Below are 13,828 nucleotides of genomic sequence, written 5' to 3'. Positions count from 1 at the left end.
AAAATGGAGTTTACAGATGAATCTATGCTCTACAATAACAGAATGATACAACAGAAATAATATAACAAAGCTGAGCTTAATATAAATCAAATAGAGCTGAAATGTAGTTGATCGACTGATAATTTATCTGCACCTATTTTGATAATTGTTTAATCATTTAAGTCATTTTTTAAGCAAAAACTCATTCTCACATTCTACAATGTGAGGATTTGCTGCTTTTTATATCGTTGTAAATGGAATATCTTTGGTTTTCTGGACTGTTGGTTGTACAAAAGGCATTTGAACACACCACCCTGGGCTCTAGGAAATTTGATGGGTATTTTTCACAGTTCTTTTGTGCATTAATCAATTAATTAAGAAAATAATCTTCAGATAGATGAATAATGAAAACAATCCTTAGTTGAAGCCCTAAAATAGAGCATCGATCAAAGACTTAACAAAAATGATCCATGCGCATTATACGCAACGAAGTGTTAGATGCTAAACTGCATTTCGTTGCCTCAGTACTTGTACTCTATGCAATGACAATAACGTTGAAACTAATTTAATCTAATTTGGGTCTACAAACACGTTTTGTAATATGTAGTGAATGGGGCAGCAAATGAAGGGCTAAATGTGATATCCCTCTGCAGGAGTACAATGTTCCCGTTATCAAAACCTGGTCCACTGAAATCCCTCCATTCATTTTTTCCCCCTGGGTTCATTAATACAGGAAGGAAGGGGACATTGTGTGGAGCAGTAGGTGCCAATCTGTCGCTCTGTGGAGATCAGCCAGACTCAGCTCATGTTAAGCTGCTGCTGCTCCTCCTGTAGCCTCTTATATCTATCTGACAGGTGGAATGATTAATTTCTATGCCGTAAACACAGTCACTAATGTTCACTGGATATTCCATAGCTTGCTTTGCATGTAAGTAGCAATATATATGTAAATGTGCAACATCTGCATATGTATGTTTTGCCATTGCATTTATTAGATTTTAAAGTACACTGACTACCGAACAGATAAAATTATTCAAAAATACATAAGCAAACATAAAAATAAAATAAATAATGGGTGCAAGAGTGGTACGCAAATGTTTCACTAGATCTGGATATAACTGTTGATTTTTACTACAGAAGGATTGCTCATAAATTCACTCCATATCGCCACAATAATAGGTTTTAGTTAATTAATTTTAGTTAGTTAATTAAATAGTTAATTTAACCACTGGCTAATTGTTATTCAAGGGATTTCCAAAACATAGCAATTGTATGTTTGGTTTTAAATGAACTGGAATACACTATGTTTTACTTTTCAATAGTCCATTCCAGTCCAGTTTATTCACAAAATACCGTCTATAAACAGTTTAAAGCATACTGGAAAATCAATAGATGCATATGAGAACTAAAGATTGTACATTTGTCTTTTCAACCTGGCAAAAGTTTGGAATAGCAGCATGTAAAGGTGCAGTATAATAATGGCAGTTAAGGAGGGCTACTTAACATTCCTGTGTCATATTCTACGCACAAAAATCTTGATGTTACGTTTGATTTTCCATTTTCTATGTACAAAACAAGGTGTGGGTTTGCAGACCAACCCATGGAATTATTCAAATCTAAGTAATGAAAGCAATGCAATAATAAAAAATCCCCCCCAACAAATGGTGCAGTCTTGATCATGGAAAATTATTAGTATATTTAACATTTCACCTTGTATCTAACAGTAACTTTAGCACACCTTTAACTTACTAATTTCGAAAAAACTAGAATTCAGTAGGGAAGTTAACCTTCACCATGTGAGGTGAACAGATAAATTAAAAAAAGTATATTGATCCATTCTACTGAGAAAAAATAGGCATAAAATAGGCCAATTTACTTTAAATCTACTTGCTTGAAAGGACAATCTAAAAGTCGCAGTTGTAAGACAAAACTTGACAATAATTACATTTACACTGCATTAGGACTGGCTGTTGTGTCACCCCTCGTGCCTTAGAGCTCGAAGCATGTTTGCTGATCTGATGATCTCTAATTAGATTTCTCCACCCCTGTGGAAAATGAGCCATCAATTAGAGTGCTGTGATTAGGGGGACCGATTTGATTCCTGTCAAGCACCTGCTGCCTTCAGACTTGTCGAGTTACTGGAACGTTCCGCGTCTGAATGGAGGAACGTAGCTGCTTCTTTGCTGTGAGGAGTGTGTTCTGGGGGGATATTAACATTTTTGAAAAAAGGTGTATAAAGTTAGTATATCTGTTCCTTAGTGAGTGCTTTTAACTATCAGCTAGCATCATTTTCCTGATGCTAGTTAAAATAAGAACAGGTTGACAAGAGTGCCGTCTCCGATCTACAGAGGCCAGTTTGGATCAGTCAACCCATCGCCCATTCATCTCACAAGCATCTCAGTACATCAACAGGACAACACAGACTAGGGGCATTGTGATAGCTACAGTATATGTATGAATAAATCAAACCGAGTGTACTGTACAGAGACTTTGGTAACCTGTTTGGTCCGGTTCAATCAAACTCCAGTGCATTTGCCGGTTTAGTTCAGTTCGATCGGGCTGGTTTGGAAGCTGATGCAGACTAAACAACCAGACCGAGACCACGTCCAAGCGAACTCTGGTGTGGTTCATTTGTGGTGTGAAAGCAAAGCAGACCAACCACAGGACAGTTTAACTACTATTAAATCTATCTGTTGATCCTGAACTATTAAAATATGTGACCTGATCTGTATAAGCGACGTACAGCCTTTCTTTATACAAGATCATTTTGTAACCGTGGTAACATGTATGTGCATCACCACATGAGTGCAGGGATTTTCCCTGATCAATCAAAAAATGAAAGAGGTGTGTTGAGCTTGGGTCCTAATCTGTCATCTCAAGATGCCTCTTTTTGTCCCTTTTCTGTCTCTGTTACTATTTATGACATACCAGGTCCGGTTGAGGTCTGGACTAATAATGCTCATAATCAGTAATTTTTTCGTGACCTCTTTGTGAACACAAGAGAATATAAATAAAACATAAAAGCTCAGTAAAAAGCACATGACTCGCTGTCAGTCTCTGGAATTCGATTTCCCCACGTGGGTCCATGTGTCCATGTGTACCATTAGTGTATTTTATTCCATTTTCCAGTGAGTAAAGCTAAATCTTGTTAATCCAAATGAATTTCAAGTCTTGGTGTGAGCATGTGCGAATGTGTATAAACTACATCTGGTCTGCTAGACTGCCCCGCTCAAGCCCATCTCTCTCAGTGCTTATTAGTCATGCAACAGCTCCCTGTCCAGACACCCTAACCTTTCAGCCCTATTTCTCATTTTCCAATCAGCCAATGCCATAAACTGTAATTGCAGTGTCAGGCAGTTGACTTTGTTTCAAGTCCAGACCTACTGATGGGAGCAAGAAGGAGATGGCAGTCAAGATTTTACCCATAACGCCACAAAAATGAAACAAACGCCTCCACACTCGTCCATTTTCGAGCTAGAAGGCATATGTATAATATCCAAGACCATGAAGGGACATTTTCCTTCTCATTCACATTTTGGCTTTCCAGGCGGGTGTACTTGTACATTAAACTGCCGCAGGCAACAGTAACAGAGGGCCGCTCTGTCACAAAGAAAGCCTTACATACATACACTGGTTGAAGTCTGATCTGTGTCTTAACGAAAAGACTCAGAGCGTATCTGATATATAAATACTGCTGCTGCCATAACTGCAAGACATTTGTCCTTTTTGTTTAAAACAGCCTGAATCTCTGAGCATGAGATTATACATGCTCTCAAGTGAACATTCACTTCAGATCTTAAAAGGCATCTGATTAATCGCAGAGGGGTTGAGAAGAACGGCAGCAAGTTACAGACTGACTCAACTATTAATGATAGTGTCTGAGAACAAAACACAAAGTAGTTTCCCGAGATAAATAAAACATAAGGCTCAGTAAAATGCACATGACTTATTGTCAGTCTCTGAAATTTGATTTCCCCCACGTGGGTACATGTAGCGATAATGACCAAAAACTGTCCAATCAATGAGCTGTGAGTCCGTATAACTTAATGCTTACAGCTCTTGGTTTGTTTATAAAAAGTCAGTGTGAACATAAATCGGACAAGAGATAAAAGACAACAATGTATCTTGTTTGTCCTTGGATCAGAGGAAATGAACCAAACTACAGGTATGAAAATGTGTCTTATAGGACAAAACAGTGAAGCAGTGACTTTGTAACATATTAAAATAGCGTATTATATCTTTAAAAACAACAGTCTGAGGACAAAACAGGCTACACAATGTAGTTTCCAGAGAGATAACGCCCTATTCCCTGATTGTGTCGCAATAGAGATTCATACAATTCAGCATGACCACAATCAGAGCAGCTAATCTGTGTTATTCAATTTAAAAAATGCCATTCACCAGCTTAGTAACTTGGGGCTCATACAATTTCTCCAGTGCAGATCAAGGGACAGCTGGCTCATCTGTTGTCTTCAGATTAGCGAGTATATTCCCCTTCAGAGCTCTGGCATTCCTGAAGCCAGAAGCTCACTTGAAACAGCATTAAACACAGAGGACGAAACATGTTATCCCACAATCTCAAATTTAAACTAAAGGCCAATTTCAGCAGCCAGTCCATCCACATATAAGGGCAGTTTTTACAGTGACAAGTCCTCTCTTTGAGCCAAGTGCTCCTCCCACAGTAGCAGGAGTAGGATGTAGCTTTGTAGTGCTCCCTGTCTGTCACAAGATGATAAGTCAGGGTTGCTAGAACAAGTCCTCCAGATGTCCTTGGAAGGCTCGGAGAGCAGCTAAGAGAAAACATGTCTGTGTATATACAGCATTTGTGGGTTTTGCCCTCTGGAACATTTTTAATAAGTGTAAATTGCGTCTTTAAATAAAGGATAAAAGTGGTGGCGGTGGCTGTGTGCGTGCGTCTGTCTAGTCGAGCGTGTACATGTACTACAAACTGTAGGAAACTGCGTGATACAGATGTTTCAGTGGAGCAGCCAGATTGTAAGATCAGCACTCGTCTGCTGGGAGGAGTGGATTCCCTGCAGCAACAGATATCAAAACACTGGAGGGTACTCCAGTCATGGGTTACTGCTTGGTCTCTTCTCCACTTCACACATAAATACACAAACACACTGAAGCCAGAGAGAAGGTAGGTTTTGATAGCAACAAGCTCACTTCAGCCTTGAAGTCTTGCAGTGAAGGACATCACAATATAAGTGAAGGAATCAAAAGATGTGATGTCTATTATACTGTATGTATAGGAATTAACTGAAAAACAGTCCCACCAGGATCTCAGTTTTATTTTGATTATTGCTGCCCAAAATAAAAGAGCAGCTTGCTTTTTTGTCATATTTCGCCCAAATGTTTATATAAATGCAAGTCAGCTGTGAGAAACATGCGATTTCACTGACAGCAGCTGATAGATAACAAGAGCGTTGTATATGAGAAGGAAAAGGGGTTTAAAATCAAGTAAGACTGATAACAACCAAGAAGTCAAATGTCATATGAGGGATTTTTTTGCCCTGAAATGAAGCCTGGTCTCTTGAAGTCTAGAGAGAATGAATTACATAACACTCAAAAACTGAATATTGGGACAAGTGCAGTTAGTGAATGTCTTCAACTTGCTTTTTAAATCATGATATGACAACCAGTAAAGAGACACACAAGTAAAAATAGAAAAAAGATTTACACCAGTGGGTTATTTGGTTAAATTTATTGTATTAATACACCACGGCAAAAGCCTCCCAAACCACTGCAAAAAAGTTCATACACATCCACTGAAGTCGTGAAGTTGAGAGATAAGCTGGTGACATAATATAATGTGGGATATTTCCGGCTTTACAAAATTATTTCATCTGTGCAAATTGAGTGGGTGGCTGGACGTAAGCCCTTACTAGGCCCATTTTCACACCATAATAAAGACCCTATCCTGGGGAGACATTTAACAGAGTGGAGGTTGTTACACTGGCTTGGCAATAACCCGAAACTTATTAGATTCAAATAAGAGCGACTGTACTGTTACAAAATGAACGCTCCTAGCTCTCCCACTTGTTGCTTTTAGCTGGGACTATCTACCACATCAAAAGACCCTGTTCTCTAAGTGAGAGCTTTATAAGGCTTGAGTGACAGTAATGCATGTGTAGGAACAAAAGGTTTCATCTGGCTTCACCAAGGACCTTTGAGTAACATAACTACTGCATTTTAATAGTTATTTCACCTGACTGTGGGGAAAAAGGGATGTACAGGTTGGTCAGTGAACCACAAAGAAATGGTTTTGATTTAGCTGTCTGCAATGTGTAGTGGTGAGATGTCGAGAAGTCAGGGTTTCTGCAGTGTTCACCAAATTAAATTTAAGCCTTTTTAAAAATGGATTAACCATTTTTACTAAAATTGACATTAGCCCATTACGGGTTGACAGCTTCAGGCACTGTTGCAACAATAATACTTTTAGTCTATCAGATACAGAAAAAATATAACTAATGTTACTGTTTACAGCAGGCAAGAAAAAATATTCAAGACCTTTGTAAGTGAAATGTAAGACTTTTTAATACCACGTAAGGCCTTTTTTAAAGCTGTTTAAAGACTTTTCCAGACCTTCAGATGCCCTGTCCATTAGGCCAGATACATGCACCTTAATATGCATGATATAACCATGTTTAAATACAACAAGAACAAAAATGTATGGTTTGAACTTGAAAACTTGATCTGTTGGGATGTTTGCCCAACCTGCAAAAAGTGGTTCTCTGGTGGGAAGCTTCTACTGTGAAACAGCTGCAGGAACCGTTAAGTTTGCTTTGCAAGTAGATTATCACTGTGCCTTTATTACAGCTCTGATGGTACAGCAAAGGAAAGCGATCATTAAACAGTGAAGTTCAAACCTCAAACCTCCAGCGACAAAACAACAGTGAAACTTAACATTAAGCAGGTGCTACAAAACTACTGAAGTGATGTAAGGACAGCTTCGTTGAGCTGGAAACCGTCAAGCAAGGTTAAACAATCAACTGCTGTGAATGTATAATGGAAAGAAAAATCTTCACAGTACAGCATGACATTGCATGACCAAAGCACGTTTTAAGTACCAGTGGAAAACTGGTGTTAGGTTCTCACAACAGGAGGTAAAGCTATTCAAGCAGCAGAACTGATGAGTTGGTTTGGATCTATTTTAAGCAAAAAAACAGGTTTTAAGGGGTCTTCAGCAGTCACAGATTACTCTTTAAGAACCAAAATACATTTAATCTTCTGAGCTGCGTGTTCCTGCTTCCTAAAATACATCCTCAGAACTAGTGAGCACCTTCTGTGTGCTGACAGGCAGATGCGTCATTGTTTGTGGCGGGCATCACAAGACAGACTCACCACTGCTGCGACTCTTGCGGTTGGCCTTCCCTCCCGTCAGCAACATCTTCAAGCTGTTCCTAAACATGACTGCAGCAGATGCCCTGGACTAGACTACAGAAAAATCTGTTGGGGAAAGAAAAGACAATGAATATTAATATTTCTGGGAGCACTTGCAGTATGACCAACTGTCTGCTGTGAGATCTAACTGACATTGTTAACAATAGAATTCAGTCGTTAAAAACATTATTAGAGATATCAGAGCAACACAACTAAACTAGATTGTCAATACAGGAGAGAAAAAAGAACCTTCAAAAGAAGTTGATGGGAGTCATGTGTATGAAAACGCTGAAATGGGGGAATTCCCATTCTTATGCTCAATCTTATCTGGGTCATCAAAGTACAAGATCAAAGGCTTCTAATTAGGGCATAATACATGGAAGTACCAGTGCTTTTACTACTACTTCGCAATTGGGAGCAATCAGGGTTCAGTGTCTTGCTCAAGGACACTGACATGTGGACTGGAGGAGCCAGGGATTGAGCCACCAACCCTATAATTAATGGTCGACCAGCTCTACCTGCTGAACCACAGTGGACCCGTTCCTTGTTATTGAATCCTTGTTATCAGTAGTTATTAACTGGGTTACTCAGATCATCAATCCAAGAGGCTTCCATCAAAATATACTCTGGATTATGAAAAGGATAAGCAACATATCCATCTAAACCAAATTCATAAATCAATTCTTGCTATCTATATGCATACTGATATAAAGCTATGATTTGGAGGGGTATCAAAAAAGCTATGTATGTGTCTTGTATCGGCACCCGCATGGTTTCATACATTCCAACTGTGAATGCAAAGTGAATTTTAGAGGCAGCACGACTGCATATAAAGTCAATGTAAAGATGTGAGTGGAAGCCAACAGACACGCATTTACTAGCTAACAGCTATAGCTATCGTCTCTACAGTTGGTAACATTACATTGACTGTTTGTGGTGAATAAACATAGATTGCAAAAACGCTCAAATTTGTGCCAATAAAATGAGGCAAAAATTTAGAAGGTCAACGCCATATCCAATATATACAGTAGCATCTAGAACAGAAGTTTTGCACAGATAATACAAACGATACAATACAAACTGTACAGTATTGTAAAACTATAGGTAGTGGACGTTGGGCTTTGAGTACAAAAAACCATAAGACTGGCTTCATTTCTTGACTGCAGTTTGCTCTATCCCGCTAATTCCTCCCCCCTCAGCCTCCCCACCCTCCGACCCCCTGCCCCGAACAGGCACACACATCTCTGCTGTGAGTAGTAAGAAGCATGGCGGCAGATGTTCTCCATTAGGTGGGAGTGATTCAGCAAAGCCCCACAGACGAACTCCAGCTGAGGAGCCAGCTTTGGACCCAAACAATTAAAAAAACCTCACAGAGGAGGACATGGAAAAGCTCTCAAAAAGCGCCCCTCCCCTAACCCTGCTTGCAACCAATGTTTTTCACAATCCCCTCCTGACCTTGAGAGGGGTCTAAAGGCTTCCAGGATCTCAATACTAAAGACACTGCGAAGGACTCTGGGGAAATGGCAATGACAATGAGGGAACACATGATATTATAGTCGGGTGGGATGAAACTAAGGCATACAACATCTGTCTTTGGCTTTATTGATTAATTTGAGTTTTAACTGAGTTTCTTCTTTTTTATTTATGAGAGTGTTTCTAGGAAGAATTCTCTCTCACTTAATGATTTAAGCCCAAATGGACTAATGGTGTCTCAAGACAAGTAGGGGCGGGTCGTAGACACTTGACTGTAATGCAGATTATCCTAAATTGTGAGGTTGAATCTTTGAACTCCAGCCCTAGACAACATTTTTAAAACATATTTGACTTCAACAGGCTGTGTCTGGGTGGCCTTTTGTAGAATGAAGTTGTCTAAAGTAAGTCTCAACAAGATTGAAAACTGAGTGCAATCCTGGCAGTTGCCAATTTGAAGTTTAGCTCAAGTGTGAAGAAAAAGAAAGAACTGAAAAAGAAGTCAATTTGAACAACAACAAATATACCAGGGGAAAATTGAGGGGAGCTACTGTAGCTGCCAAAATGAGACCAGACCCAGCCTCAGATCACTCAGATGACTCCAGCTGTGTTTGTTGTTTGTTCAGAAAGAGGTGAGAGATGATACTCCAACAGTGACCATTCAGATTTTTTTCTAAATGTGTAACTATTCTTATTTTGCAAAATGTTGATTTAAAGGCAGGAAGAGAGAATCAGGCATTGTGTTGTTACCTTGTGTACAGTGTGCACACCTTTCCAAGCCCAAGAGTGGAATTTACGCACAAGTCATTGTGTTAGATTAGGTGAAAGAGTCATAAATTCTTGTTGTGACTTCATGGTTTTATAGACACTACGCGTTGAACCCCGGCCAATCATCGCCTCTAACATTCTGTCACTACTACAGGTTCACTGAGATGAAACAAAATGTCACAGAAGTTGTCAAACTAGGTGAGATAGGAAAGAATTCTAACACGCTAATCTTTTTGATAGGTTGCTAAGAGGCGTCCCAGATGCTGCGTTGATTGTCTTCCACTATGACAAACCACACGGGATAAGACGAGCAATTGTCCCGCCAGATGCTCATTTTGGTTCACGGCGCCCCACATCTGTCGGGTCAAGCCATTATCAGGCTCATATCATGAAGTGTAATCTCGGCATTACTCTTCTAACCACAACACAGCCTACAAAATATAATGAGTGAACTATTTTAGCTCAATTCAGAGTGAAACCTGCTGGACAGACGAAAGTACATGCGGTATTATTACAACTATTATTATTATTATTATTATTATTATTATTATTATTATTATTACTTTTACTTGTAAAAATTCTGTCCAATTTAATAACCTTTTTACAATAAATAAATATATTTCTTGCCATTGACTGGCTAGCTAGAGAAGTAATTACTGGGTATCAGTGGCAGTGACAAGAGGATCCTGATGTCTGATTGTGAATCTAATAACACATTTGACAGCAGTTACCATTCCTCTCCCCAGTCAATAACAGTGCCAGTAAATGTCCCTATCAAGCAAATGAAGGTTATGGCATTTTTAGTGTTTTATCTTTTGATCTATGCTCAGATTTACCAGTTCAGGTTGTATCACAGGGGCTAATAATTCCACTGCTCATAAAAACACTTGTCAACTGCTCTGATTTAGACCGATCACTGACAATAAATATGAATATTTTTGACCTTATTTGCCAAGCAGTGCAGTGTCACCCAGCCATTGTGACAGGTCCCCCTAAATAAAAAATGAGCCCTGGTGTGAATCAGTGGGTCTTCGAGAAAAGGCTGACATTTTTCTCCGTAACTTTTGGCCCAGATCCTGATGCAACTACTCTCTGGTGAACTAAAGAGAAACCCAACAGTATCTGAAATTGTTTGAAGAGCCTCCTACAGGGCTGTCTATTATAAACGTGTTATCAGCACCTGATACGATTGTCTTGGCAACTGAGCTGAGATAGTTAACTGATGCTACAGGCAAATATACCCACAAAAGACATGACACTTCTCTAATTTAGGGAATTGTGCCATTTTGCTAAACTGCATGTGCCACAAAGGGCAGAAAAAGTAATGTAATGTTTTATAATCATAGAACAAAGCAGCATCATGGCCGCTTGTTAACAAAGGTTTGCTGGTGAAATACCATCCTGCAAAAAAAGTTTCCAACTGTATTGCTGTGTTACTGTCTGGGGCAGCGCCCCCCCCATGTGACTAATTCTTTCCAGTGTTTTGCTTAAAGTGTGGTTCCCTGCGCGAGATTGGTCCCTATGCTGAGACACCACCCATCTCACTTCCTGGCTGCTATCCTGAAGACCCTGATTGGAGAGGCGCCCACTCCAGCTCTCCAATCAAGAGGCTACAATTTTGTCAGATAAACAAATAAATAAAACATAAATATATTCTCGGCCAGGTTGTCAGTTGCCACGGCTGTGATTTGATGTGAGCAGCACGCCACTGTGTCTCTAGATATGTCTATATTCGATAAGTGTTAAAACTACTGTATAGATTAGACTTTAGTTTTAATGTGAAACTGAGGCACTCGCTGGGCCAGGTTTACTTTTTCAGTGAAAGTACACATACACACTCTCTGAATTCCTATGTTTAGAAACACTTGGAGCAGTTGCTTCAAATGTTTTTGATTTTGGACAGGTAAGAGTACAGAAGGTCAGATATTTGAGGATTTATTTTTTAATCTTTATTTTATTTAGAGTCAGGTAGACCTTGTTAAAACTCTGAGTTAGGAGTTGATTTAAGCAGCACCCTCATGCCCATTTCCTTTGTAGTTCACCTGTATGATAATGGAATAAATAATTGACATAAAGAAATAACAGTTTGCTAAACGATTGGAAATAATGGGGCTTGTAGCACTAATAGTAAAGGCTGATGCAAACCTTACAATGTGGCCTCTTCCTCAAGGAGACTTCTATTAGCTACTTGACCCTTTTTTGAAGAATCCTCATTATATTTTATTCCTTTTTCGCATCACCTTTGCAATTTTATTGACTGTAAATCTATCTGACGGGCAATAAAAGGTCTTTGCTCTACAGTCAACTTCAATTGGATTAACTGGCACCCCTCAGCTGTGGGAAAGAACTAGTTAAAAGCCAGCTTAATCATAGCAATCATTATGGCTGCTTTATGATACAGTGACACAAGTGATCCTTACACCTACCAGAGGGATAGATAAAAGGCATTAGTCACATCAAAAGCAGCAGTGCTAGTTCAAGGTGGCTGAGCAGTGACACATGGCTACATCGCGGTAAAATATGAAAGTGGCTGATAGATTTCAGACACAAAATAATGATTTTCTATTGAGTGGCTGGTGATTATCCCATATAATACTTTTCAACCCTACAACTTTTGTAGCAAATGTCATTGAGAAGATATTGTTCCCTAACTTAAATGGAAACTCCAGTAATGAGGAGAGCTTTCATCATGTAGAACCACGCAAGCCCTTCCCTATGTCTGAAATCAATTCATTGGTATGAATCATGTGCCTTCCCATGACAAGATGTAGACAGTGGTAAGAGAGTGTAAGGTGGCAGTGGGTCAGATCTCTTGGCATGCATGCTCATATCCTGTATCCAGGATATCATGTATCCATGCAAGTCACCACATTCATGCAAGTCACCGCAACTTCACCTCAGCATAAAATATGAGCAGGGAGCATCTTATTATGTCTGGTCTGGTTAGCTTACAGGCCAGAAGGCATTCTGTGATTATAATACTAAATCAAAATCTTAAGAAGCCATGACTCAGTAAGTACATATTGTAGTTTCATGTGAGCTCTCCATAGCGTGGCTGAAAGGATTAGGGATGAAATGCAGAGGACTTCACAGTCTAGCCTGATAAATCTGTTTCCATATGTATAGCAGTGAGCTAACCAGGCAAGACTATAACAGTTTACTAACTGCCAGAGCAGAAAATAGGCAGAGATGTTGCTGTCTCTTTCTAGAGGAGGCAATCAATGTATGAAATCTTAGAGGACAGGATACTGAGTAGGCAAGTAAGCACACACACATACAGACTCGAAGGTCGCCATAGAGAGACAGCCACGCACACAAAAATGTACCCGTATACACAGCTGAAGCAATGTTTCATCTGAGGGTGTAAGCATACACATCTCTCATTCCCACTCTCGGTGACCCTGTGTACCGGCCTTTGTGAAGGGAAGCCAAGAAGCAGCATGCTCTCACAGATAATGTGCGTAAGCGGATGCAGTCCATCTCAGGCTCTTCCACAGCCAGGGCATAATGCTCCTCCAGTGTGTTAAAAACCACTTAAAGGCACATTCACCAGCCCTGCATGATGTGCCACTTTCATCTGCTCTTTCAGTAGCACACTTGTTTGTTCTGATGAAAAATAAAACACAGACACAGCTTGGTTCATTTGTAAGCATGGCTCACAGAGGTTGAATTAACAGTCTCCAAAATAAATCTCAAATGTGCCTTTTGAGCTAGACAGGTACCTGTGGGAAAGGCTTTAAACTTGCATTTAAACTGCATTACTAGCCTTAGTCATTAAAATATGTAGGTTTAGCTATAAGCCTTGCTTGAAGAATTGCTTTGTCATGGCATAATTCAGAATATTAGAGGATTAGCTAAGGTCTCTTCATACTGCAACCCCCCTGTAGAATGAATACATTTTTTAATAACTAAGCCCCATCTAAATCTTTAAACATAAAAGATATCCAGCTGGCAGCAGGTGGTGACGTCTCCCTCTGAGTCTAAGCCGGGACTGAGAACAGCCGCGACCCTCCATTAATTACAAAGCTTATTTACAATCAATAAAGTATTCTTTAATTGGGCCAGCGATGGCAAAGGCCAGTGTTGCAGGGCATCCAATAGGATTTATCTCATGTTACCCCTGGCCTCTAAATTAAAGCTCATCTGCGAGGAAACCACACAGACACAATCATAGAATTAGAGAGGACACACGTTTCCCATGGGAGTGCTCTTACTGTGATTACCT

The 13,828-nt window shown here is 39.7% G+C and overlaps 1 protein-coding gene across 9 annotated transcripts in view; it reads right to left on the bottom strand.

The window, feature by feature from the left end:
* tanc2b (tetratricopeptide repeat, ankyrin repeat and coiled-coil containing 2b) overlaps positions 1–13,828 on the bottom strand; it is a 145,775-nt gene that overhangs the window by 102,606 nt on the left and 29,341 nt on the right. For all 9 annotated transcript variants that reach the window (XM_044177504.1, XM_044177506.1, XM_044177507.1 and 6 more), the window contains one exon: positions 7,327–7,431. In XM_044177504.1, the coding sequence (XP_044033439.1) occupies positions 7,327–7,393 (67 nt within the window). In that variant the 5' untranslated portion in view covers positions 7,394–7,431. The remainder of the gene's footprint in view (positions 1–7,326; positions 7,432–13,828) is intronic.

This window comes from Siniperca chuatsi, linkage group LG20 (genome assembly GCF_020085105.1).
Source record: "Siniperca chuatsi isolate FFG_IHB_CAS linkage group LG20, ASM2008510v1, whole genome shotgun sequence".
Lineage (NCBI taxonomy): Eukaryota > Metazoa > Chordata > Actinopteri > Centrarchiformes > Sinipercidae > Siniperca > Siniperca chuatsi.
The sequence above is the reverse complement of the archived record's forward strand: the minus strand, read 5'-3'. Positions and strand labels throughout refer to the sequence as shown.